Genomic DNA, 26721 nt, shown 5'->3' with positions numbered 1-26721 from the left:
TTGAGTTTCAAGTGCCTTTTTATCAGGTCCTATAACTTTGACTATATTTTGCCCCTATCTGTCCGATTATTACCGTGCATTCCTAGTACACGATATACTTCAGTTTTATGTTGAAATCTGATCTTATTTCCTTTAAAGCTAGCTTAGGTTTTACACCTATTTGTTTTCCCAAGAGTGGATAAGCTACGCAATCCGATTGGGATAAGTCGTATTTATTTTACCAATCATAGTCCTACAAGCCAAATTGTGGAGCCAGACAATGTTTCCCAAGTTTGCGATAACAGGAGTGACGTTGAATCCCAAAAATTGGGTATAAAGGGGTACTTTTCGCTCCTTTTATAATGGTAATGAAAGTAGGAATGGTTTTCCAGCTTTTAGCTTGCAGAGTGTGTCTCCCCTGCAGCATGCTCCACTGCCTGGACATTGTGGGAGTACAAAACTCCAGGCACGGCATCCAATAACGTGAAATTTCAGTAGAGAAGAAGCCATTGTGTGGCGAGAGGCAGGCGGGGAGGGGTTTTGGTAGAAGGGGGAGACGGAGCAGAGCGAAAGGAGGGCGACTTGGATGGCTCCCAGGGCTCAGGCCACATCCTTTCTCTCTCCTCTCATTCGTCACTCCTCCTCTTCCTTCTCCTCTCCGTCTCTTTCTTTTCAGGACTCCCCCTCCCCATCCACTCTACTCCCACCATTGCGATAGGAAGCCAAGGACCGAGACACAAGCAAAAGCGTGATGGCATACTGGAGCCTTGTGAGCCATGGGCCAGAGCGAGTCGACAAACGGACACTTTGTCCACTTAGGAAATGCTTGTCCCAGGATCTCCCTTCTCCGGCACACACTCGAGCAACCGGCCTCGAGGCTTTGGCCTGCCTGGTCTGCACGTGCTTTACCATCACGCACTCTCTTCACCACAACGTCCTACTTTGTCTTCCCCCTTTCCACTCAATAACCCTTTTTAAACACATTTACAAGTGTAACTTTAACGTGATTTGCACTCTAGTTCTACAAGAGCTGATGTTGTTTCAACGGAAAAAGTGCTAACTAACAGTTAGCGGGGAGGTATTTCATTACGTGGAATAATGTGAAAATAGACCTAATGTAAATAAGGACAAATACCATAGACATTGAAAATCTTAAAAAGGTATTAGTGTATTTTTTTTAACCGTTGCGTAACAGTCATCCTTTATTTTTCGCTGAGGTATTGTTCCAAAAATAGCCCGCCATAGTCAAAACCCAGGACGTAGAAATATTTATCTATTTTTCATTATATACTCAATCATACATTTAAACCAAAGAACAAACCCTCAATTACAGATGCAAACATTTTGTTAACAAATAAAATGTACTTTATATCATAATGTGTATTTACAAATAACTTCTCTACTGTCAAACTATAATTAAAAAAATAATATTACTGCTAAACTGTTAGGCATTTTAGCATTGAAAATGATTTCAGGACACTGTTCTTACTTGGGATGATAGTTTGTCGCCATCATGTGACTTTATTGGAAAACACAAATGTAATATTAAAACGCATCACCTTCCTTTATCATGTCGAAAAGTCAAATTTCTTTGGCGATGGAAAGCATGTTCTTTGCCTTTTAGTGCTTTTGTGGGGCCAGAGCGTTTTGTTGACATGATGGCTTTAATGGAAACACTAAATTGCGCGTTTGTAATGAAAGTGAATCAAGCGTTTTGTCTACAACTTAGACGGAAAGATTACAGGCGCACAGGCAGACACAGGCAGAAAATAATTCAGAACAGTTCGATCAAAATTCTGCAATGTAGGAAAACTGAAAAGTAGACTACCGATACAGCTTTATTTACCAGAATTTCTGGACTATAGAGCACACCTGATTATAAGCCTCACCCAGTACATTTTTAAAGGAAAAAACATTTTGTACGTACATAAACCGCTTGTGCTCACATTGAAACATGAGATATTTACAAACATGTGAAATGTGTCCTCTCATGGTCAGTTGTTTTCAGTGTGACAGAAGCTTCACCTTTTTTGTTGACTGTCTGGGTGAGGGACAGGTCAGGGGTACATCATCCATACTTATGATGTCGTCTGGTCCAATGGATTCCTCTGCTATCTATGTTTGAATGAATGAGTGAAAACTTGTGACTTGTTCCTCTTAGTCGTGGGTGAAGTTGCTGGGACAGAGTTGTCCGTGTCCTCATGGATGGTCCTTTTCATCTCACCACCGATTCATTTATTTTTGGTCTACCTCAGCAGCTGTTTCCTTTTTTATCGGCCAGCTCGATCGCTTTTAACTCGAAAACTGCGCCACATGTATTTCTTCTTACATTTTCCAGAATGAGGGTCTGTTCATGCTAGTTTTATTCATGCATAAATTAAATTTGAGTCTTCTGTGACACATCTATTCCACCTGTCTCACTCTCACCTTTACTGATCGGGCGCCCCTGGCCATCAGAAAAAATGCTTAAATTAGCCGCATCATTGCATATGCCGCAGTGTTGAAAGCTTGAATGAATCAATTGGAGTCTTATAGTCTGGAAATTACAGAGAGAGGTTAACAATAATAGTGGCTAGAAAGAAATAATCAAATCACGGGAGTCAACAACTGTCTCTGGCGTAGCTGAGTTGTAGAAGGTGTGTGGTCTTTGATTGCAAAAGGCACCTTGTTAAAATCCTAATTCAGGCTTCTGTAACAGAAAGATGGCGGTCAAACATGTCTGCCTCTTTAAATAATAATAATAATAATAATTTCCTTTGTATTGTCATTCTTTGTAACAATGTACACAGAACGAAATGTCGATACACCTGACCCGTTGTAGCGAGCCGATGCAGCCGCAGCCAACAGAGGGCGCCGCCATTTTACCAATGTTATAAGTCTTAGGTATGACTCGGCCGAGGCGCGAACCAGCGACCTCCCAGTCTCAAATGGCGTCTCGAGTTGTAGAAAATCATGCTTTTTATGAAGGTGTCAACCAATACACGCACGGGCTTTTAACCAATGTTCCCTGTAATTTTCCACGGGTCTGAGCGTTTACACAAAGTCGGTGAGCAACGCTTGAAACAACAGTGAGCAACCATAATCCCAAGTGTGGCAAGATAATTTATTATCAAACATGTCCAAAACTTGACATTTTGCTGAGTTTCCGGCAATGCAAAATTATTTTTCTCTTTTGAATTGAATTGACTCAAGTACGATTGCAAAGGTTGTACGGCCTACAAACATCATTTGTTTTTACAATTCTTTCAGAAAATATCCATTTATTTTTATTTCCTCATATATTTTGTCGCATAATGTTAACATTTTTGGGGGCTTCTTTAGTAAGATACAGAACTGTACTTAGTCACATTTTTAGTGGAAGTACAATGTTGGCAACAAGATTCACTTGATATAATTGGAAATTATTTGAATGCAACACAAACTTTTTCTTCTTTTTTCCATGTTTTTTTCCCACTTTTTTATATTCTTTTTAAAAAAAGTCTAATTGTTTTTAATTTTTCTGACCTGTTCCTTTTTTCTTTTTGTTCTCTATTTCCTTTTTTCCTACGTCTCTTTCTTTTTTTCTGGCTTTTTTCTAAATGTTTCCTTCTTTTTTCTTCCTTTTGTTTCTTTTTTTCTCAGCTTTTCTCTAAGTTTTCATTTTGGTATTTTTCTTCTTTTTTCCTCTATTCTCCCCTTCTTTTAAGTCATTTTGTGCATAGTTTTACATAATATTTGGTCATGTTGGGATGAAAGAAGCAAAAACAACCTGAAGAGCCGTTTAGGACCCGAAAGAGCCGGTTCCTTTTAGTGAGCCAAGCCGAAGAAGCCGGTTCTCGACAAACTCTACTGACTTTACTCAACTTGGTTCTACTTCGACTCGACTTCAAAATACTGCATTTAGGACACAACGTCGGGGGAACCCGTGTATTTTTACCTTCATGCACTGTAACTTTGACTTTAGTCGATTCTTTATTAGTCATTTTGAGCCCTCATTTTTGTGAGCTGGCTAGATTTTCTCGTGCGCTGAGAATGTGCGAGCAGTGCGCAATTGCGCACGCGCGCAGCTTAGAGGGAACACTGGCTTTAACCCTTATCACCAACAATCTTTGTGATTACAATTACTGGATTATGGTGCTAAAAATGAACACACGAGACATTTCATGTCTACAGTCCTAAGATTTTTTTCAGGGTTTGTTCAGTTTGTCTATTGGTTTTTCCTACCAAAGAACCAGAAGTTAAAGAAGGCAACGAAATTGATTCAACACTAGCGTCTATGAATTGAGTTATACAGTTAGTACCTGTGTTTTTTCCCCTGAAAAGGAAATGGGAGGTTTCTATTTTAAGGGGGAGTATTTATTAGAGGATGACACACCCAGTGACTAATTGGGGCACGGCGTCCATAAGAGGAAATATGGTCGTCTAATATCGCCAATTTCCTTAACGCAAACACCCGCTTTTATAGAGGCGGTCGGCACATCCTTTTTGTGAATAGAGAAGCCTCTATTCACATGCAGTCAGGAGCTGTTGACTGTCACCGTGGTCTCCTCCCTGTTCCCGTTCACCGCCGCCTCCTCGCCCTCCTCCCCTGAGTCCTCTGTTGCTCCCACCCGACCCGCTCTTCGGAAATGAAGTCAGTCATCCAGCAGAATAACTCGGAATAATTTGGAATGGGGGCCTCCTTTGTCCTTATGACGCCAGCCAATCCCCCCTTTGCATTTCGAGAGACTTAAAGGCCCAGGCCAGCTAATGTGGTTCCGCTTTCAATTGTGTCCGGTGGACTTTGTGCTTCCAGGACAGTCTTTGTCTGGACCATCTTAGTGTAATTTGGAAGCCTGTGTTTCATTTGGGACATGTTCTGTCAAAGCTTTTATCGTAAATCGCCGCGATACAACACAAATCCGTTCTGAGGTGGGGATTGCAAAGTATGGTGAAGGAAAGAAACCGATTGTAATTAGATAATGCCTTAGAAACCTCTGGTATCCCCACATAAAAACATAAAAAAATATATATTTACATTTAGTAAACCTAAACTACTACCAGGGTTGGGTAGGGTTACTTTAGCTTGATTACTTTCATTTACTTTTGGATTACTCCTGTACCAAATATGCTAATAAAAGACAAAAGAAACTAAATATGAATAAAATGACTAAATTTTGTGCAAGCTTGGGAAGTAACGGCAAAAATGATGTTGGCAAGCTGTTTGGATTTATTTTCATTTCGTTTCTGTCGCATTTTATGTTAGTTTTGCCGGAGATCAAAGAGATCAAAGCCAGGAGAGAAAGCTTACCACGTGTTGTGAGTCATCATTTGATTCATATTTAGTTTTTTTTGTCTTTTATTAGCATATTTGGTATTGGAGTCATCCAAAAGTAATGGAAAGTAATCAAGTTAAAGTAACCCTACCCAACCCTGACTACTACTTATGTGGAATATCTGTGTAGAGGATGAAATAACATTATATATAAATATACATGTAAAACAGGGGTGTCAAACTAATTTTCATCCATGTCGTACTGGCTGTTCAAAAATGGCCCGATGTAATCTATATTTGAAACTACTCTTTCATGTAAAACTAATAATAATACATTTCTACTCAAAGCGCCTTTCAGGAAACCCAAGTGTGCTGTACACAGAATGTAAAACATCAATAAAACAAAAAAATGTACAACTTATTTAAGTTACAAACATTACAGTCACATTGAAAAGTAGTTACACATGTTATTAACTAAATATAACAAATTCTTCTTGGACATGTTTTACATAATTTCTCAATTCCACTTGTTTGGCATTGGTCTGGAAACACTAAAATGTAGTGAAGCTGAGCAGTCAGTTTGGGGATATCGTAGTCTAGACGCATTGTACGAAATTTAGTTTTTGGTCGAAGCGGTCTTGAACCATTTATTCCAAGACTCTCAGACATTTTGAGCCTCCCTGGGTCACATAAAGTCAACTTGCGGGCCACATTTAGCGATGTTAAGGAAGAATGACATTTACCTTGGTCGTGGCATGACTTGATCTGGTACGGTGAAGTTACTTGGTGAATGCAGGAAGGAGAGGAGATGACGGATTAAAATTAAATCGGATTTTAAACCTTCCATTTGCAAGGATTGTCGATCCCTTAGAAGACTTGGTAGCTTTAATCGCCTCGTTAGTTTTGGAAATGGTGCAGATTGTCAATTAGTTTCTGGCATATATCCTATCGTATTTGTTGAGAACCGCAAGCTTCAGTTCTATGGTTATCATGTTTTGGTGTGTCTTGAGCTGGTATAGTGGAGTACCAGATGAATGGGGAGGGGGATACTGCAGGTTTTAAAATAATTTTTGCTGCCTTACAAGACATTGTTGCTTCAATCGCCTCCTTATTCTTTGTCTCCAATGTCGATTGGTTATGGCCATATTCCTTGTCGAGGGTGACGACACGTGTCCTTCGTATTACTTAATAATTGCAAGCTTCATTTCCATGGTTATCATCTTCTTTCTTGTGATTCTGACTGAATAGAGTAAAAAAAATACAATATTGCATCGCTAACGCGCAGTTTTCACATAGCACACGGGGAAGGCATTATTGTGGGTAACTCAGCCTATAGCATATCTGTATTTTCATGATGCTTTGACACTAACAAATAGCAGACCAGCATATTATATAATGTTGACCAATAGCAGATAGGCATTTTCGAGACCTAACTCTACACACCCTTGCGTAAAACCGTCGTAAGGTGAGGTCGCCCTATCTCTGGGGTCTATTTTATCTCCAAAATGTCAGTGTTGACTTTGGTACCTCGTGCTCTCGTCGTCAAACGGGTGCAAATTAAAAGGTCGCTAACATCCTCTCGGGGGTGAGACCCTTACCCCCCTCCTCCCCGCGAGGGTCTCTGTGCTGGCATGTGCGAGATGGTACTTGTGAAGGGTCAGATCCTGGTCATTGTGCCCTGGTCACGGCTGAGCGACACCACCGCCTGCCTTCTGTTCACCCCAGGGACCCCCGCATGACTGACAGTCCCTCCTGCGCTTCTCACCCCCACATCCTCAATTGGGGGGATATGGGGCTGTTAAACAGCCGTCGTATTGCCATTTCTTCCTGCTTGTAAATTGCTCCAAAATGGGTTTTTATTGTGATGAGGCCAGGGGTCGTGGTGCTGTAAAAAGGTCTTGGCAGAAAGTGTGGTGCTAGGACATAGCTGTCCAAACCTTTCAGAAAGCTAGCTAGATTTGGTAAATGGAATATGTACGAGGGCTGACAATTCAACCTGGCATTCTTTTAACATTATATTCACCCTCCTTTGTAGCATTTTCGTTGTACTTGCCGGGTCTCATGAAAAAGCGCTGCTGTGCCGTGGGTTGCAACTAACGATTCATTTCTTAATCGATAAATCGGTTGATTATTTTTTTCAATGTATCAAAACATCGGAAGACATTTCTGATTTCCTCCTCTTTGTTCAAATATGTTTTGGACGGATGGAAAAATCGTGCACAAAACAGCAAAATATTCTGTAATATGAAACAATAAAAGAATTCAAATGTTTGTCAATTAACTTGGTAATAAACAAAATGCATACAGTACAAATGAATGCTATACACCTGTAAATATGTAAGATACATTTTTTCCTACCAAGTTATCCAAAGATAAAAAGAGAGAGTAATTTATTTTGATTTATGTGTAGAAATTTCTTTATCCACAAAAAAATGATATCAAAAATGTAAACAAACCCATTTTTCAAAATGTTGTCAAATTTTTGGGGGGATTAAATTTTGGAATGTGATAAACATTCCCGATATGAGAATGATATGTGTTCAAAAATGTGTCCATTGGGTTGAGTTAAACATGTAATTATTAATATTTTTCTTTTTACTTTACTTTATTAACCCATTTTCTGTTTTTCCTTTGTGATCTGTTACCTTGAAAATTGTTAACTTTGTTTCATAACAAAACAGTCAAACACTACAACGTTGAGACTTACGTGCCAATTTTGTTTGTAAATGATACAATGCTCATTGTTTAGGATTTAAAAAATGTAACATAACTTTTTTATCAAGATGGTCTTTCTGCCGGACCAAAGCGGTACTACAAATCCCAGTGTCACAAAAGAACGTTTTTTACTCTTATTTGCATTGATTTAACATACTTGGTGGTTCATCAATCACTTGATACAACAAATGGATGATCTAATTGGTTGACAACGCTTGTAATCATCGATTTTATCAATTGGTTGGTGCAGCCTTAGTTGTGCCGTTAAAACAGCTTCCAGTTGCTTCCCCTTTTCACTACTTTGGTTTCCATTTAGCTTTTTGTAGTCAGCCTGTCTTTGTCTGGAAGTGCCTCTTGATATTATTATATTTGGAAAGCAGCCACTGTCTCTTAGCAAATTAGGCAGACGTTGCTGTTTCGGATTTCGGTGAAAAGACTCCAATTTCCACTTGATCTCAAAACGGCTGCCCTCACAGTCAACTTTCCTTTATATATCTGGAGTCGCCCTGTCGGAATTGGGGTCGGTAGAAAGCCAAGAACAAGGTGGCCAAATGGCTAGTGCAATTATCTGGTGAAATGGTGATTTTTGTTTTTGTTTGTTTGTACAAATTTCTTTTATACTGCGGTCAACATTACTGGCGGGCCACATAATGTTAATTTTATGACAGAGGCTGCAGACCAGTTAAAATTTGATCACGGGCTGTAAGTGGCCCCCGTGCCAGACTCTAGAGATAGCTGTGTTCGGAGCTTGTATGGTGTCTCTGAAAAGGAGTGCTAAAAGTACAAAGGAAGAAGACAAAATGTGGAGACTTAAAGTGACCAAATTGCACCTTATTACTTTTGAATAGCAGATAAATAAGAAAATACAAAATAAAAAAGACAAAAAAAAGACAAGAGATTAAAATTAAATTAAGAAAAATAACATATTTTCTGGTCATTTTTTTCTCTCTTTTTCTTTCTTTCCCTCTTTCTTTTTTGTTTTTCTTTGAGAAAGGCTGAGTAGAAATTAGAAGAAAACGGGTGCGTTTTGCTCACTTTCACTTTCCGTAGTTTGTAGTCTCCCTTGGACTCATTTTGGGTTGCACTAAACATGACAGCGACTTCTATTGATCAAACATAAAACATTGTCCTTTTAAGAACAGCGGAATGTTTTTTTATCAGGGCAGTTTTTGTGGAAAACCCTATTTGGCCCAACCTACCCGGATCCTAGCTTCAGCAGCCCTTAACTCAGACCTGGGCACTCCGGTCCTGGAGGGCCATACGTCCTGCCAGATTTTGAAGTTTGCTCTTCTTTAACTCAGGTGATACAAATTATAACCTCGTTAGCAAGCTAGCAAGTGCTCGTTAACGATACTGGTGATTGGAATCACCTGTATTGGATCAGAGAAACCTCAAAAATCATGCAGAACATACGGCCCTCCAGGACCGGAGTGCCCAGGTCTGCCTTAACTCAATTAAGTTTGAGACCCCTCTTGTAAGGGGAGCCAACAATGTCCATTTTGATCCTAACTGGAATTATATTTGGTCCTCATCCTTTAATTTGAGAACTCATTACAGTAGTCTCTCAATTTTTACGGTCAATTTGTTCGTAGTGATCGGGGTAAACCATAAACACAATACCAATATAAAATTTACATTGTATTTGTTTAATGTCCTTCAAAGTCCGATTCATCTTCAGATACACTAAAGAGTTGTTTCCCTCGTCCTTTTAAGACGCCTTTCTGTTTTCTCCATTCTCTAACGTTTGTCTCTGGTACCGTGACTAAAATGGTGTGATACTGATGTCAAATCTAATGCCTTTTAGAATATCATCTATATCTAGGGGTTAGGATTCGGTACTCTCACCGACGCAACGCGGGTTTGATTCCTATTGTATCTGATGTTTGCGATTGTGGTTGATTTATCAAGTATTGCACAAATGCTATAATATACAGGGATCAGAATTTTCCGCGGATCCGCGGATTTCCGCTGTTTTTGAACCCCAAAGGCATTCCGACTTTTTCACTTTTTCTCTTGCGTAGCAAACAAATTCAAAATCCGACTGTCTCACTCTTTCCTTTATTGCTCTGGCGCACCCTGGCGGCCGTTAGAAAAATTGGCCGCATTGTCGCACAAGCTGCAGGGACTGAACTGCATTTGAACTTATCTTGCAGTATTTACAAAAAAATCAGTTATGTGGGCAAATTATTTTAATCTTCTAAAAATGTTACTTAAATGATAAATATAAGCATGGTTTTGGACAAGTAAATTGCCTAAAACCCAGGTTTTTTTTTTGGGGGGGGGTGGGGGCGGTCTCCGCCCTGGTTTATTCCTGGACGCTGGCTATTTCAGCTGAAAATGAAAATCTCCATTCTGATCCCTGAATATACTATCGTAACATTTTGTGTATAACGCGCCCCAAAACTTGAAGTTCTGAGTTTAGGTAAATAAATAAAAGAATATGCGCCCTGTACAAAATTTAATAGGGTATTCTTGGTTAAATTTTCAAAGCCTTTTCGCAGATTTGTTTCTACGAATAAGTTCTGCAGATGAAAACATTCTTTGCGTCAGTCTGGTCTTTTTCCTGTGCTTATCAGTGCAATCAGAATAAATAATTTAATTTACTATAGACAAAAAATTACACTTTTGACATCAAATAAAGGATGATTTTATTCATATCATTTAATCAAATCAACAAAGTACCACCCTTGTTTCACTCCAAAAGTGAGCTCCATTGTGTTCACTATATTTGAATTATGGCATATATGCCACGAAGGCATAAATAAGACACAAATGTCCCAGTGAAATCAACCAATGCTCAAGGCTTTTAAGCAAGTAGGCTGGAGTTTGCAAGGATCATTCGTAATTGTGCTACAAGGCCCAGAGTGCTTTGTAGCATAAGAATATCCTGGATGAGGGAAACTGTGCACTAGTTAACTGGTTGGCCACGCTATGGTACATACATATATATACATACAGTATATGATTACTACTTTACAAAAATTCACCTAATACGGGTGGTTTTATAAAGGATTAACCGCAAAAATCGAGAGAATACTGGAATAATGTAGTTGATTATATAGGCTTCAACCTGAGAAAGCTCACACAATCTTTGAGTATGGGACGTGGGTCATTGGAACAGTATTTCCAGTAGAAAATTCAAATATATATAATATATATGTATTACACACATTAGATATGAATTTCGTGACAATTCACATTTGGCCATCTTGCAGTTAATCAAAAATGCGTTCCGGATGATAGACCAAGACTTTCTGATAGAATGGTTGAATTGTTAACTGATAATCAGAACGGTGATCTTTGCCAAGGGTGTGTACATTGGAGATCAAAGGTTGAGTTGTCAAGATTTCAAGTTGAAATGCGAGCGTACCATCGTGCTTTTTCTGTTTTCTTGAGACTTACGTTTACACTTGTAGGAATCCTGAAAAGCAATCTTTGAATATAATAAAAAGTCAATAACATTAAAATTCTTGCCTAATCCTCAAATCATATATTTACCAGGAGTCGGTACAAAACAACGCCCTGAGCATAGTCTGACCTTTGTCATTTCTGGTGGCCCAATACGGTTTTGTGTTATCTAATCACAGAACATCTGACTGCAGGTAAGGAAGTAGCAAAGCTACGACGCTGGTGAGCCAGCAGAAAACGTAGCAAGAGACCAGAGGGAGTTCCAAATATGATTTATGATGAATCATTTTTATTTACTGTTGAATGATAGCTCCTTACCTGTGCGGTCACACTTGCAAAAGGTTCTTCAATTTTGACTTGATCGCCTTCTGGTAGCTATGGAATAAATCAAAGGTTTTTTGGGGGGGTTGGAAATCATACGTCAGTTGGAAAATAACAGTGGTGCTTGGACAAATGGTCAGCCACTTTCCAGTACTTTGAATTACTCTTTATGTGTGGTGAATACCGTACTGTGTAAAAACAGTCTTTGTAGACCAGGGGCGGGCTAATTACGGCCCGCCAAGCTTTTTTTCCCGGCGAAGTGATCAACAAAAATGTGAAATAGGACTACAAATATATATCTTTTTTGTAATTCTTGTGACTAATTAACATTTATGACTATTGCTGTCCTGTTTTGCTTAAAAAAATGAGACATTCCAGAAATTAATCTTGTTTCAATTTTTTTTTTCAATATTTTATATAAACTGTCATTAAAGGAAAACACTGCATTTTGAGTTTATTGTTGCATATTATAAATTTTGATTAAATAAGGGGCTTTATATATGACTATTCTTAAATTCTGAGTGTTTCAAAACCAATTTGATGAAACAGTCTCTTAATAAACAATTATAAAATGAAATAGAACATTTATGTATAAATGTCTGCATGTCGATTCATTCATAAATGTATAATATTAAAATATATTTCTCCTCATGGAATGCCAAGATATCTGATCAAGACTGAGCGGTTTCAGATAAGGGGATGTTGCAACATTTCTGAAAACATTTCTGCTTTGTTGGACGTTGCTTCTTGAAATTCTTTCGTTTGGCTCCAAAACTCCCTTTGAAAATACACGTAAAATGATCCCCAATATGGTAGTTTGCCCTCCCCTTTTGATTGACACCTTTCTCTGCTTTTTTTCACGGTTCACAGCCCACAATAGCCCATACGTCAAATTGTTTAGCCAATGAGATCGTCGACATAATTTTAGGACATATTCCGTGGGTGTATTAAAAATAACGTGCACAAGGCAATCAGTGATTCATTTTTACACACCATTATTATGCGCAAATGTGCACAATCATGGATTTGACTTGGAAAGAGAAGTCAAATATTTACAATTCTTTCACAATGGCTAAAGAACATTTTAACCTAGCAAAGTACTCGTCTCCAAATGGCCACTTTTGGAAACGCCTAAATTTACCCTTAGAAAAATGTGTAAAATATAATGTTTAGTTTTTCAGATTGTGATTGAATTTGACATGGTATTAGGTAAGGCTTCAAGCTATTGTCTCACCTGTATTCCAGCTAAGATGCTCATGCTACACTCATCTGCTGGCATTTAATTGCAAAATAGAAATTCAGACGAGAATAAAAACCTATTTCTGTGTGTTCCAACTCAGTTTACTCAATGTTAGTAGCATGTGCAGTAGGCCTCCACGATTTTGGGAAAAAACCTAATTGCAAGTTTTCAGATCTGTATTGCAATTTTTATGCGATTTTCGATTTTACAAGAAATGTGCATTTCTGTGCTTTTTTGTTTTTTTGAGGAGAACTTGGTGACATGCAAACTTTGTGATGATGTCCTTAGAGACTGAGAATATACGACTGTAACAAAATCCCTATAGATCTACAAATAAAAACAGAATTGCAGTTGAATAACTAAGCTTTATTGTCATTATAGAAAAGTACAACAAATTTTGACGAATACTCTTTTCAGTGATAGAAAATGATTTACAGAGGCTAGCTACACACTAGCGTCGGGTAACCCCGACTTCTGCAAGGTTCTTGGTGATGATTAAAACACAAGAGTCACGGTAATGGATCTGGCGTTGGTGCCCAGCCACGTTCGACAATGGTGGCTTAGGAGTTGTTACCCTTGCTGTTAGCTTTCCCTTCCGACGCCGCCCCGGTAAATTCCCTGAAGACATAAAAATCCAGGCAGCAACCGCTGGTGATCAGCTTTTCTTTGCGCTTTTCTGACTTTCCTCAGAGTCCGATTTAATCAATGAATTAATTTACAATGTAACGAGCCGCAAAAGCTACAAGCTGTGGCGTTTGTTTTGGTGGCCATTTGTGCACATTTTTCTCTGCCTCCCTTTTAAAATTTTACGGATATGTGTAGGGCAAGTAGTGTCACTAAGAGCTGTAACACGACCAGTAAGCGGTCTTGAGCAGTGAGGGCTCTCAAGCTGCCTCTAGTGGTAGCCTCTTGGAATGCTTGTGACATGGATTTTTCATTGTATGTAAAGATTTTTGCTTTAAATAATGCTCGTATAATGAAATCACCGTGTTTAGAGGTGCTCGTATATAGAGGTATGATAGCGTGCCAGGAACCTTTATAATTCAAAGAGCCATGAAAGCAAAATATATCAGTTTTTTTTCTTTTATTTTTACCACAAATTAAAAGTAGTTTTGTAAAAGATAAAGGTATAACTCAAAAGGAAAGCTTTTAGAACACATTTCTACTCTTTTGTTAAATAAGGTTTCAAGCAACAAAACAGAACTATAACTTTACACTAAAGCTTGAGGTAATTCACAATTAAAGTTTAAATTCAAGGTTAAAGCATTAAAGCATTTTAAACTCAGAGTGCCTCAACTCTTGTGATGTTGCAGGATTAAAAGCTACAAATCGGAACTCTTATCTTGAAGTTGAACCTCGAGTTAATTCCCAGTTAAATCTTTAACGCTTTAACTTTTGACAGCGCAAGAGTATTTTGTACTTCTGTCATTTCACACCCACAGTTGAAGCTTTAAAGCATGCTTCACTCTGAGTTAAACTGAATTAACTATTGCTTTAAAACAGGTTGAAAGCAACAAAACAGAACTGTAACTTGGAGTTTAGGCTTGAGTTAATTCACAAAGCTTTAACTTAAGGTTTTCTTTCATGGAGATCTAAGTAATGTATTTCAAGAAAAATTCTACAGTAGTAGTTTACCCGCTCTCTAGACGAAAGCAATATATTTAATTCCTCACATTTTCTTCACCGTGTGACACTTGATGATTTGGTAAAATCTATGAAGTAATAATACTGCAAGAGTAACTTTAAAATTCTCTCTCCCACAGTTACTTAAAATCCAGACTCATTTTGACCTTCATTTTTGTTGTAAAAGGTGGTTCTTTTTATATAAATGTCAAAGAATACCTGCAAATGAGACAGATACGAATGCATTTAAGGAAGTGTGCTGTGTCTGCAGAGATCCACCCACCCCTACTGCTCACCCATTCAAATTGCTCTGGGTGCTTAGCTGGCGTTTTTGTACATTTACAGTTTGTTGTGTGGGTTTTCATCATGAATTATCTCAACAGTGAACATAGATTGTTTAATGAGCTTCCATATAATGGATTACTAAGAGATGCACAGCCAAAGAGGTGTCTCTAGGTGTTACACTGTGAATGTAAACTGCAGTTGAAACTGTGCCCTATGTATTCTAGACAGAACAAACAGTTTACTTTGTCGCTTCGGCTTCGCTAAAATACACAAAAATTGGAAAGTCACATTGCCCTCATTTTATCTCCGAACCAAGTGTACTCATAAAAAGAGCCATGTCTGGCTCGCGAGCCATCCATTCCTGAACTCTGCTGTATATCATTATTTCCCACGCTGCCAAATATTTTAACTCTATGCAGTCCTGTGATACAAATTTTGGTTTACCTGCCGCTTGTAGGCAAATTGTCTTACCTGGTAAAGTTCTTTTTTTCTGTGGTTCAGCCTGTTTTTTTGACCAAGGAAAATATTTGAGCACCGATCATGAAGACTAATTTACTGCTTTGTCCCACAGTGACAGTTATGCGCGTGTGAGAGCAGTGGTGATGACGCGGGATGACTCAAGCGGCGGTTGGCTTCCTTTGGGCGGCGGCGGCCTCAGCTGCGTTACCGTCTACAAGGTCAGCCAGGCGGACGACGGCAACAGCAGCCACAGCAGCAGCACCAGGGGCAGCACGGGCAATCTCAGCCCCTGTAGCCCCAGTCCCACGCCCAGCACAAGCCCAAGTCCCAGTCCCACAGCGGAGTTCTACATCAAGGGGGAGCGCCTTAAAGACAAACTGGTGAGTGTCAATCCATCCAGTCCACTGATTTTCAACTGGTCTGACTTGAGGACCCACCAATTCTCCCTATTGACATGCTGCCACCTAAATCAAGAATAAAAATCCACATCTCAAATTTAGCCAACAGAGGACTGTGCAGTTTGAAGCCAAGGTAGTAGAATATATTCACGTCAAGCCATTTTTATTTGAATAGCCCTTAATCACAAAGAGTCTCAAAGGGCTGCACAGGTTATTGCACAGACTATTATTTCAGACTATTATTACTATTACCCAGCTCGGTGGCCTTTGGGGGTATGGCGCCCGCTCCGAGACTGGGAGGTCGCTGGTTCAAGCCTCGGCCTAATCATACCTAAGACTTACAACATTGGTACTCATTGCCTCCCTGCTTGGCGCTCGGCATTAGGGGTTGGAATTAGGGGGTTTGGGCTTCTAATGACTCCCAACACATCAGTTGGGTTGAGCGAGGGGGCTGGGAATCCCCTCCTCTGTATCAATCTCCCAGAAAGAGTCAGGAATTTGTTCATGTCTCTAGCCACCTCCTATTAGGGGGATATGGCTCCGGTATATATGATATATATATATATATATGTATATAATTATTACACCATCCCCTGATCTGGAAACAACATGAGGGCAAGGAAAAACTAAAAAATCTCAACATGAGGAAAATGAAGAAACCTTGAGAAGGGACCGCACATGTGGTATCCCCCTTTCAGGATTACCAGGCAAAGGATGTTGCAATTACAAATAATACAGAGGTATTCACCTTTCTTTAAAAAAAAAAAAAACCTAAATGACCAGCAAAATCAAAACAACTTCAATTATTGTATATAATCACATATAAGCATATATCGCATATAAACTACCCCCTAAATAAGACAGTATACTAATACAACAGTATTTCTATCTCCCCCTCAACCTGGCATCCATTCATTGGGAGGCCAGGAAGACACTCGAATGAATTTATTTTCAAACATTTATAAAAAGAAAGGAAACTATCTCTCTGTCTCTTTCCTTCGCATCTATCTATCCTTCTCTATATTCCATTGCACATAACTGTCTGTCTGTCTGACTATGTCTCTCTCACTCTTTTGATTCTGCTCTGGTGTTTTCAACTAGTGCAGCCAGCCAAGTGCACTGACTTTACAATACCGCATTCAAAACTATTTTTTACTTGCTCACACTGTAATTGTCGCCAAATTTGTGAGTGAATTGGTTTCAATTTTGAGCCCTGCCTCACTAATCAGCATGAAGGCACTATCCAAATCAAACATTGGACTTTCATATTACGATGGGACCTCAAAATATTTTCTGGCCCACAGGCCACTCGTTTCAGACCCCTGATCTCGTCCTAGCAGGTTGGATTCACAAACGTTTCCAGTGGAAAATGTTCCTTTGAGAGATGGCTTCACGTTGACACGATGCCATCACGCAGTTGCTGCGTATTTGCGATTTTTCAGAGCATCCTAAGGAGGAGGAGGAGGATGTTCGTGTTGTGGACAGCCCTCGTCATGATTTAAGTGTTTTCCGTAACTTTCAAGAACAAGTGGCGCTGGTTTGTGAATGGCACTGTGGTTGCTACTAAGGGTATTGCCGCAGCAGCTGTTCCTGGTAGCCCTGAACAAAATAACTCAGACGAACCCATGTAACCTGCGCTTTGGTCACATTTTCACCCACGTTGATGTTTTTTTTTCTTTGGACCTAATCATTGACTTTCTGCCTTGTTAGACTGAATGGATAATTGCCTCAAGGATGTAGTGGATATGTCATAAACCTTTAATTAGAGTTCTACAAAAACATCCTAAACTCATGACCGGAGACGTTGGCCGACAAATCACGTTTTTACGATGCTGCTGCCAAGTTTTATTTTTGAGTTTAATCAGTGAGCTTATTTTTCTCCGAAAACTAGCCAGTCTCATGAATGAATTGTGTTCATTCTGTCGATCTAGTTTTTATCCCTCCCCCATTTTTTCCCAACTCCATCTTCTGTCTCTAGAATGACATTGACACCACCATTCTATCACTAGTTACATGTAGGCGCTAATCTGATTATTACCAGGATAACGGTTATGAAAAGCCATCTAGATATGTACAATAATCCAATAAAATCTTAGTATTCTGATCGCAATGTTTGGGTTGGACCATGATATTTTTGATTACTTGCGCATGTCTAGGCATTCCAGTAATCAGATTGCTTGTGTGAATGCGCAGTTTTCCTCATCTGGGATATATTTAGGCTGCAAAGCACTGCGGTACCCAGACAAATGATAGACGTAAACTCCGGTTTACTCACTATTGTATTGGTATTGGTTCATTTTCCCACCGAGACATTTCGATTCCATTTTCTGGCCCCACGGTGAGAATGCCACAGTTGTATTCATCCATTTACAGTGTAAGTCTGCTTTTTGCTAGCTACGTACGAACATATTGTTGTAAAAAAGACAGGACGCAGCAATGTTACACACTTTTGGAGCCATCAAGCACGGTTCTTTGTTGATTTTGGTACTTGACATAAATGAAATAATCCTTTACTCAAAGGTTAAATGCGGATACAACGTATATTTACATAATGACGTAGCTCATGCTTCGCCCTTGGAATCAGAATATTTGCATCCGCCATGCATACGGGGGTGCCTTTAGTCACGTGAACGATTCATTCAGATTGCTCCAAAAAGCCGACTTCAGATCCCTGTCGGATTATCGCACGCATGTAAATGTAGCCACTGTCAAAGGCACTCGCCCAGCAAGTGTTGTTCAACCCGCCTCTGTGGCGCAGGTATCTGAAAATAGGAGCAAACTGCGTGACGCCGTGATGCGCGATTGCGTCATCTGGTAGAAGGGCAGATTACTCAGGAGCCGAGAATGATAGATGGAGGATGTGGGAAACAGATTCAACTCAAAGGATAAAATATAGTGAGGAAACATATGCGCAGCCTTGTAATTAGTGCGTAAAAAGTGCCTATAAATGTACTCACTACGCCTATAGAGCGTGACATCACTATATTATGATTAACAACATGTGATGGTTACTCATTAGTGAGCTTTGAAGTGTCAGGACTGTGGAAAAGGTTTGTGACGTTCCCAGATAGATGTGTGATATGTAGCACAATATCGGCATCCAAAATGAACGTCGTTGCTACATTTCTGCCATGCTTCTCGATTAAGACGACAAATATGCTGCTTATTGTTACCACCGTTTTAAGTTTGGAACCTAAAAGTATGTTATACTGTACCTTAAGTCTCTTTCTCCTCCCACGATTGGATGTCATCAATTATTGCCTCAAGGTTTTGTCAGATGACGCCCTAGCCCTTTCCATTGTGTTTTTCACCAACAGCATGCAGGGCTTTGTCGTCTCAGCGAGATATGTCATTCACTGGTCTCATGGTTTGAATAAAATATAACAATTACCATAGGAATAGCCTTCTTGTTAGCTAGAATGATAGATAGATAGAATCTTTATTTATCCCCGTAGGGAAATTCACATTTCCAGCAGTCTCCTTTGTTGTTTATTAACAGATTAACAGGATGCCCTCGGGGTGCTGTGTTGTCGTTAGCAACAGCAGGGTGGATGACGTCACACACGCTAGTCCAAAAGTTCGACGTCCCTGCAGCAGTTGGAAATCTTTGTGCACAGGGATACACCACCTCGTGTTAGCGAGTCCACCTCCTCTCCGCTTCCCGCAGGCTTTCGTGTCTCTGTCTAACAGCCTGAAACGTATAGCTCCGGGTAGCTACACGTTAGCGTCCGGGATGCTAGAAGTGAGCCACATTTCCATAAAACACAGCAAACTGCACTCCCTGTGCGCTTTGATGTTTTTCACCAGTACAGTCAGTTCGTCGGTCTTATTTGGTAGAGAGTTCACATTTACCATGATTTCGGACGGTACCGAAGACTTATAACGCCGCTAGCCGCTTAGCTAGCTCCGGCTCTCCATCCACGATAGGCCGCCTCGTCACGCCGGCACGAGAATTCTTCGGGGCAAGGAGTTGATTTTTGTGCGTTAAAACCCATAACCATAGGATAGAAAGTAATCCAAAATGTAGTTGACAAACGGGAGGAAAAACACCGAAGATAGAAGCAGACATTAAAACAATAAATCACAAAACGTGCAAATTAACACGGAGCTGCTGGAAAGGCTGCCGCTCGCGGCGGCGCCGCTTTGATCCATCAAAGCCATTCATAAGAGTTGTCGCAAAAAATGTAGTTTGCTTAATTTGTCATTTTAAAAATCAACAAACTTGAACATTTGCTTAGTCATGAAATAGAATTAATAGTGAAATACTGAAATCTGGAGACTATTATCAAACAGAAGTTACAAACCAGTTATTTGTAATATTTAAGCAAGCCCTAGTTCAATAAGGATTACATAGCGCTGAAGCTGGCATTTACTGAAAGTGTAAAAGGGTATGAATCATTCAATAAGTAGACGATATGTTGGGAACCTATGGCTTGCAAGCCATATATGGCTCTTTACACGAGTAAGTATGGCTCAGAGACAAAAATGACCCAATGCAAGTTTCCTTCATGTCGTTTAATATTTGCACGAGCGAAGCAAACGGTAGTGCACCCAATACCCAAACCAACATTTTTGCGATCTTGTTGAATTTTGTCTCAAAATGTATGGTGCGGCTCTTTACAAAATCTAATTATTTTGGTTTTATGGCTCTTGCAATAGACACTTGCGAGGATTGTCATGCCCCAAGAAGACTTTGTCGCTTTAATCGCCCCCGTATTTTTAATAATTATCCCGATCGTCAATTGGTTACGGCCATATTCCATAGCGAGGGTGACAAAGCAATGAGGATTGTGTGTGTCTTCTCCAAATTTCTTAAAATTTTCAAGCTTCATTTCCATGGTTATCTATTTGATTTTTGGTCATGGGAACAATAGTCAATAAATGCAGTACATAAAATACAGAATTGTATCACACTTACTCGCAAAGTCTTTAAGAAGCATACAAGAGTCCGAAAAGTTCCAGGGAGTTGAGCTTAATAGCATGGCGGCACCCATGATGCCGTGACACCAACCTATAGCAGACCAGGATTTCATGTGACATCAACCAAATCGGAAAGGCATCCGGGAGATGTACAAAATAAGACACTTGATATGTACATTAATATGCCGGAACGCCGCACAGCTTGACTTTTGTGAGTTTTGTGGCACGTGATAGAATTTATTGATGACACATAATGGGGAATATGACATTACTAGAGGTGGAATAAAACACAGTATCGCACATCGTAATGTGAACACATTGGGATGTTGTAACCCAAAGGTCTACTGTTGTCAGTTTTCTGCATAACCTTCCAGTATTGGTTGGAAGAAACCTGTTTCTGTTATGGTATAAAAATGAATTTGTTGAAGTCACATCCCAACGCATTGTGGCTGACTTGCTTCCTTTCAATCTATGTAATAGCATCTCTATCTTAATCCTCAAGGGTTTAGCGTATTTAGCCCTCGTGACCCTCTTGTCCTAAGAGCCGTGCAATATATGTATAAGTCATGGAGTAGATGTTATGGGATAATCCAGACTCTGGTAATGAAAGTGTGAGAGTGATGTCAGAGGTCTGTGGCAAACATAATGACGTGGAGGCTCTGGTGGCCTTTTAACGCTTCCACATTGGCGGCTCGTAGGCTAGCTGGCGTCTGAATCGCCTTTGACTGAGAGCGGTTTTATGTATTTTGTGTTCAAGGCCTCTAAGTGCATTACTATGTATGCATGTGTGGCACAGGAAAGGGCGTGACGGGAATGCCGCGGTATACGGCCGAGCATACACACGGCTCAGAGACCCCGGCGACTGTTCTGGGAAGTGGTAAAACACCCCGCTCGCCGCCAGCATCTACCCCAGTCGCCACAACAAACATTTTGCCATATGGAGGTCTGTCGGGATGCCACCCAGTGCCGGGTTGCCTGGCATGAAATCGCTTTGTGAGGGCACGACAACGGCGACGAGTCCAAGAAAAACAAGCACCGCAGACACTGCCACAGACGGACTCGTGTTAGTCATCCACCACAGCGAGGCGTGACATTATCTGTTCCTCTTGCCGCAGTATTGTTCGAGACCGTCAGCGAGTCCGCTGGAGAAGTTACAAACTGTAATTATCTCCTCTTGTGGTTGAGTTGTCATCAATGTGCCTCTTTCTTGTTTCAATTTGGGGAATAGATGAACTTTAGAAATCACAGATTAAGGTTACCGGACCTAATCAATTTATCGACTGTAAAAAACTGTTAAAAAGCATGTTTTGTCTGTTTTGTTTTCAACTTAAACAACATTTCTGGGGTCTTTCTGGGTCTCGTCCGGCCCTCGTGGCTCACTCGTTCAGTTGTATCACATCTGATGCCATTTCATAAATTTATGGACTGTTTTATGGACTGGATCGTTGCTAGAGGATAAGGAAAAGGATGGGAAGGGTAAATCGTGGAAGGTCATAAACGGTTAAATGCACAGTATGTCGTAATTTGAACCATGTTATTATTTATAATAATCCAAGACTTGATAAATTCTATAAACACGTGTTCACTGATGTAATTGCTTATAGAAGAATATAGAATAGAATATACCTTTATTGTCATTGTTACAAAATGGGTTAACATATTGTGACAACAAAATTGGGCATGACACTCCGGTTTCACACATTCACAGTGAGGTAAAAAAGCCAAGAAGATAAAGGAACAGAGAAGATAAGGTTATAAAACAAGGAGGATAAGGTTATAGTTATAATTTACACAATATTTACACAAGAAATGTCGGCATGTAGGATGTTACATACAGTTTGGTATCGTAATACAGTCGGTATCGTAAGGGTTTGTGCAATTATGCATTTGGTGCAAAAATAGTCATCATAGTGCAAAAAATAGTCAACAAATGCATTTGGTGCAAAAAAATAGTCACCATAGTGCAAAAAAAATGGTCAACATTGTGCAAGGTGAGCAGTAAACATAGCGCAGTCAACATGTGCAAGAAACATAGACTTGAGTACCGTTTTACGTTCGTATGAGGTAGTGTTTTTGCAAGAGTTTTTCAGTTTTTTGTGCGGTGTCTGTTTAGGGTGGTAATGGCTCTGGGGAAGAAACTGTCTCTGAGTCTGTTTGTTTTTGTTTTGTGCGACCTGTAGCGCTTGCCGGAAGGCAGCAGGTCGAAGAGGTGGTGGCCGGGGTGAGAAAAGTCCTTGATGATGTTTTCTGCTCTGCTGAAGTAGCGAGAGCAGGCAATGTCCTCCAGACTGGGCTGTTTTGATGACCCTCTGGAGCGTTTTCCTGTCTGCTGCTGTGCACCCAGCATACCACACCATAATGCAGTACGTCAGAAGGCTCTCCACTGTGGCTTTGTAAAAGGACACCTGCAGCTGCTGTTTTAGATGTTTTTTCCTGAGCACTCTCAGGAAATGCAGTTGCTGCTGGGCCTTCCCTACCACCGCTCTGGTGTTTGCAGACCAGGAGAGGTCGTCGGAGATGTGCACACCCAGAATTTTGAAGGAGTTTCCGGGTGTGAACATCTCCGAAAATGACGTATTGTATTTATTTGTGTAAAACGCTCAATGTGTTTAAAACCAAATTAGCTAAAAGTTTGAGTGCACATTTTACACAAGGTCTTACGCTTTTATATCAGCATATATCGCTGAACACTACTACCAAATATTGGATGCAACAGGAATCTAACCCAGGTCACAGCAGTGAGAGTGACAAATCCTTAACACTAGACCAGTGATACAGATGACCTATTTTATCTCATAATCACACTATTTTTACCCACAATACAGAGACAAAACAGAAAGTCCTGAAAGATATAGATAATCGCAAAAGAGCACGACGAGAGAAACTCTTTTACGTATCTGACGATGAATCGGACTTTGAAAGACTTTAAATAAATCCATTTTAAATTTTATGCTGGTGTTGTGTTCATAGTTTGTCGTTTGTCACTTACAATGCTTTTAACTAAAAAAAAACAAGGGTGCGCATTATACAAGAGTGTGCATTATAGACCAATAACTACAGTAGTTCTCTGCCAACAGGCCATCAAAGCAGCCTAGATGTTTTTTTTTTTTTTATCTCGACTGTCGGACAAATGAAGCTTTATGTAGCACTTTTTGATATTTGTCGCATCCTCCAGATAGCTTTTCTGGTATAAAGATACAGTGCAAATACAATTAATTGCCTTTATACCATAATTCAGCCAAGACAAGCACCCTCTACATCACAGGTGTCAAACAGGCGGCCCGCGGGCCAGATCAGGCCCGCTAAGCGATTGAATCCGGCCCGTGAGACAACACTCAGAGAGGCGCAAGAGAAAAACAAGCTGCAGGTTGAAATATGTCAACTTGATGTTGCCAAAAAAGGTGCAAAGACACTGTACTTGTATTTTTTTTCTTTCTCTCTCTGTCTCTCCCTCTTTCACTCTCTGTGTCTCTCTTTTTCTCTTTCCTTGTTGCTCTTTGTTTCTTTCTCTCTCTGTGTCTTTTTAACTTCTTTTGCTCTAACTTCCTTTTTCCCTTTTGTCTCTTTTCTCTTTCTCTCTTCCTACCCTTCGCGCTTTCTTTTCTCTTTTCTCTTCTTCTGTCTTTCTATTTCTCTTTGGATTTCTTTCTTCCGCTCCCTTTCTTTCCCCCTGTCTCACGACTTCTCTTTTCATCTCTTTTGTTTCTCACGCTCTCTCCCTCTCTCTTTCTTTGTCCCGCCCTCTTTCATTTTCCCTACCTCTTTCTCTTATTTCTTTATCACTCTTTTTCTTTCTCTTTAATCTACTCGTGCGGCCCCCGACAGAATGTTTGTTCTATCGTGTGGCCCCCGAGTTCAAATGAGTTTGACACCCCTGCTCTACATTGAGAGTAACCATTTGTAACCCATGTCTAAGAAGGTTTTCCCCAAATTAGCATACACAAGAGCTAGTAGACATCCTAGTTTGAATCTCAACTCCATGACAAGCCTATCAAAAAAGGTTGAAAGTGAACAGATAGGTTTAAGAAGAATAGAATAGAATAGAATAGAATATACCTTTATTGTCATTGTTACAAATGGGCTAACATATTGTGACAACGAAATTGGGCATGACACTCCAGTTTTACACATAGTGAGGGTATGAGCAAGAAGATAAAGGAACAGAGAAGATAATGTTATAAAACAAGGGGAATAAGGCTATAGTTATAATTTACATGGTATTTACACAACAATGTCAGCATGTGGGATGTTACATACAGGGTTGTCGTGATAACGTTGTATCGTAACGGTTGTGCAATATTGCATTTGGTGCAAAGTCATCATGGTGCAAAAATAGTCCGCATATACATTGGTGCAAGCATAGACATCATAGTGCAAAAAAAGGAAATGGTCAGACATTGTGCAAGCCGGAGGGATGAAGGGAAGAGGACATGTATGGACACCGATGAGGACGGCGGGGGATCAGGTGATGAAAGCAAGGAGGATGGGGTGTCTGTGCCTCTGGGGCTGATTGTGGCGGTCGAGACTGAATGGAGCCGGAGTTAGTAAGATGAGCGCCGCACGGGAGGAAGTATCGCGTGTTGCGTGGAGGGCCGATACTCGACTTCATGTCGTCGGAGGTGAGATGCGCCAGTCGGCAGATGAAGAAGATAAACCTTGTTAACAGGATCCGAGACTGTGAGGCAGGATTTTTTTATTTGAAGTGTTTTGCAATTGTTCAAGACCAGGGGTGCACTAAGTTTTCTGCAATGAAAAAATGTTTTGATGACTTTTCGTCTTTGCGCGTGTGCGGCACAGTTCTAAAGTCTTGGGAACCTCCTGTGTGGGTTCAAATCCAGCTACCGGACTTACTGTGCGGAGTTTGTATGTTCTCCCCGTGCTTGCGTGGGTTTCCTCCGGGCACTCCGGTTTCCTCCCACATTCCAAAGACATGCATTTCAGTTGGATTGGCCGGTCCAAATTGTCCCTAGGTGTGAATGAGCGAGCGTGTTGTCTGTCCTTGTGTGCCCTGCGATTGGCTGGCAACCAGTTCAGGGTGTCCCCTGCCCACTGCCCGATGATTGCTGGGATGGGCTCCAGCACCCCCGCGTCCCTACTGAGGATAAGCGGTGCAGCTGATGAGATGAGATGAGACTTCGCGTCTTAAGTGAGGCTAGTCAAGTGTAGCTGACTTACACGCGGGGGAGGAGTTAATGCACGCCGTGGCTGCTTATTTTTCCTTTTGTACAAGAGAAGGGAGAAGATGGTTGTGAAAGCAAGACCATTTTTCATAAATTTGTGTGTCCCTATGTTTCACTGGTTGTGTTAACCTCTCACTAATGTTTGAATGCTAACACTCCACTGAGCTATCTGCCGAATTTACTAGTGTAGAACATCCATCCATCCATTATCTGCACTGCTTATTCTCAGTAGGGTCGAGGGGGGGGCTGGAGCCCATCGCAGCTATCTTCGTGCAGTGGGCAGGGGACACCCTCAACTGGTTGCCAGCCAGTCACAGGGCACACAAACATAGACATACAACCAGGGTTGGGTAGGGTTGCTTTAACTTGATTACTTTCAATTACTTTTGGATGACTCCAATACCAAATATGCTAATAAAAGACAAAAGAAACTAAATAGGAATAAAATGATGACTCACAACACGTGGTAAGCTTTCTCTCCTGGCTTTGATCTCTTTGATCTCCGGCAAAACTAACATCAAATGCGACAGGAACAAAATGAAAATAAATCCAAACAGCTTGCCAACATCATTTTTGCCGTTCCATTTGTTCCGTTACTCCCCACGCCTGCACAAAATTTAGTAATTTTATTCACATTTAGTTTCTTTTGTCTTTTATTAGCATATTTGGTATTGGACTAATCCAAAAGTAATTGAAAGTAATCAAGTTAAAGTAACCCTACCCAACCCTGCATACAACCACTCGCTCATTTACACTGAGGAACAATTTGGTTAGGCCAATTAACCTGAGATGCATGTTTTTGGGAATGTGGGAAGAAACCCACGCAAGCACGGGAAGAACATGCAAACTCCACACAGGAGGTTTTATTTTTACACGTTCATGTTAGGGGAATCTTTCGTACGGAGGATTACGATAACGCGAACGTACGATTAGCCTGGGTTAGCTTTATGTTTACGTTAA

The 26721-nt window shown here is 40.4% G+C and overlaps 1 protein-coding gene across 1 annotated transcript in view; it reads left to right on the top strand.

The window, feature by feature from the left end:
• The window catches only part of spred1 (sprouty related EVH1 domain containing 1), a 71202-nt gene that overhangs the window by 16454 nt on the left and 28027 nt on the right, over positions 1-26721 (top strand). Inside the window, exon 2 of the mRNA XM_088354130.1 lies at positions 15376-15643. Within this exon, the coding sequence (XP_088210256.1) occupies positions 15376-15643 (268 nt within the window). The remainder of the gene's footprint in view (positions 1-15375; positions 15644-26721) is intronic.

Source organism: Urocampus carinirostris, chromosome 15, assembly GCF_059441175.1.
Source record: "Urocampus carinirostris isolate Australia breed hairy pipefish chromosome 15, RoL_Ucar_1.0, whole genome shotgun sequence".
Taxonomy (NCBI): Eukaryota; Metazoa; Chordata; class Actinopteri; order Syngnathiformes; family Syngnathidae; genus Urocampus; species Urocampus carinirostris.
The sequence above is the reverse complement of the archived record's forward strand: the minus strand, read 5'-3'. Positions and strand labels throughout refer to the sequence as shown.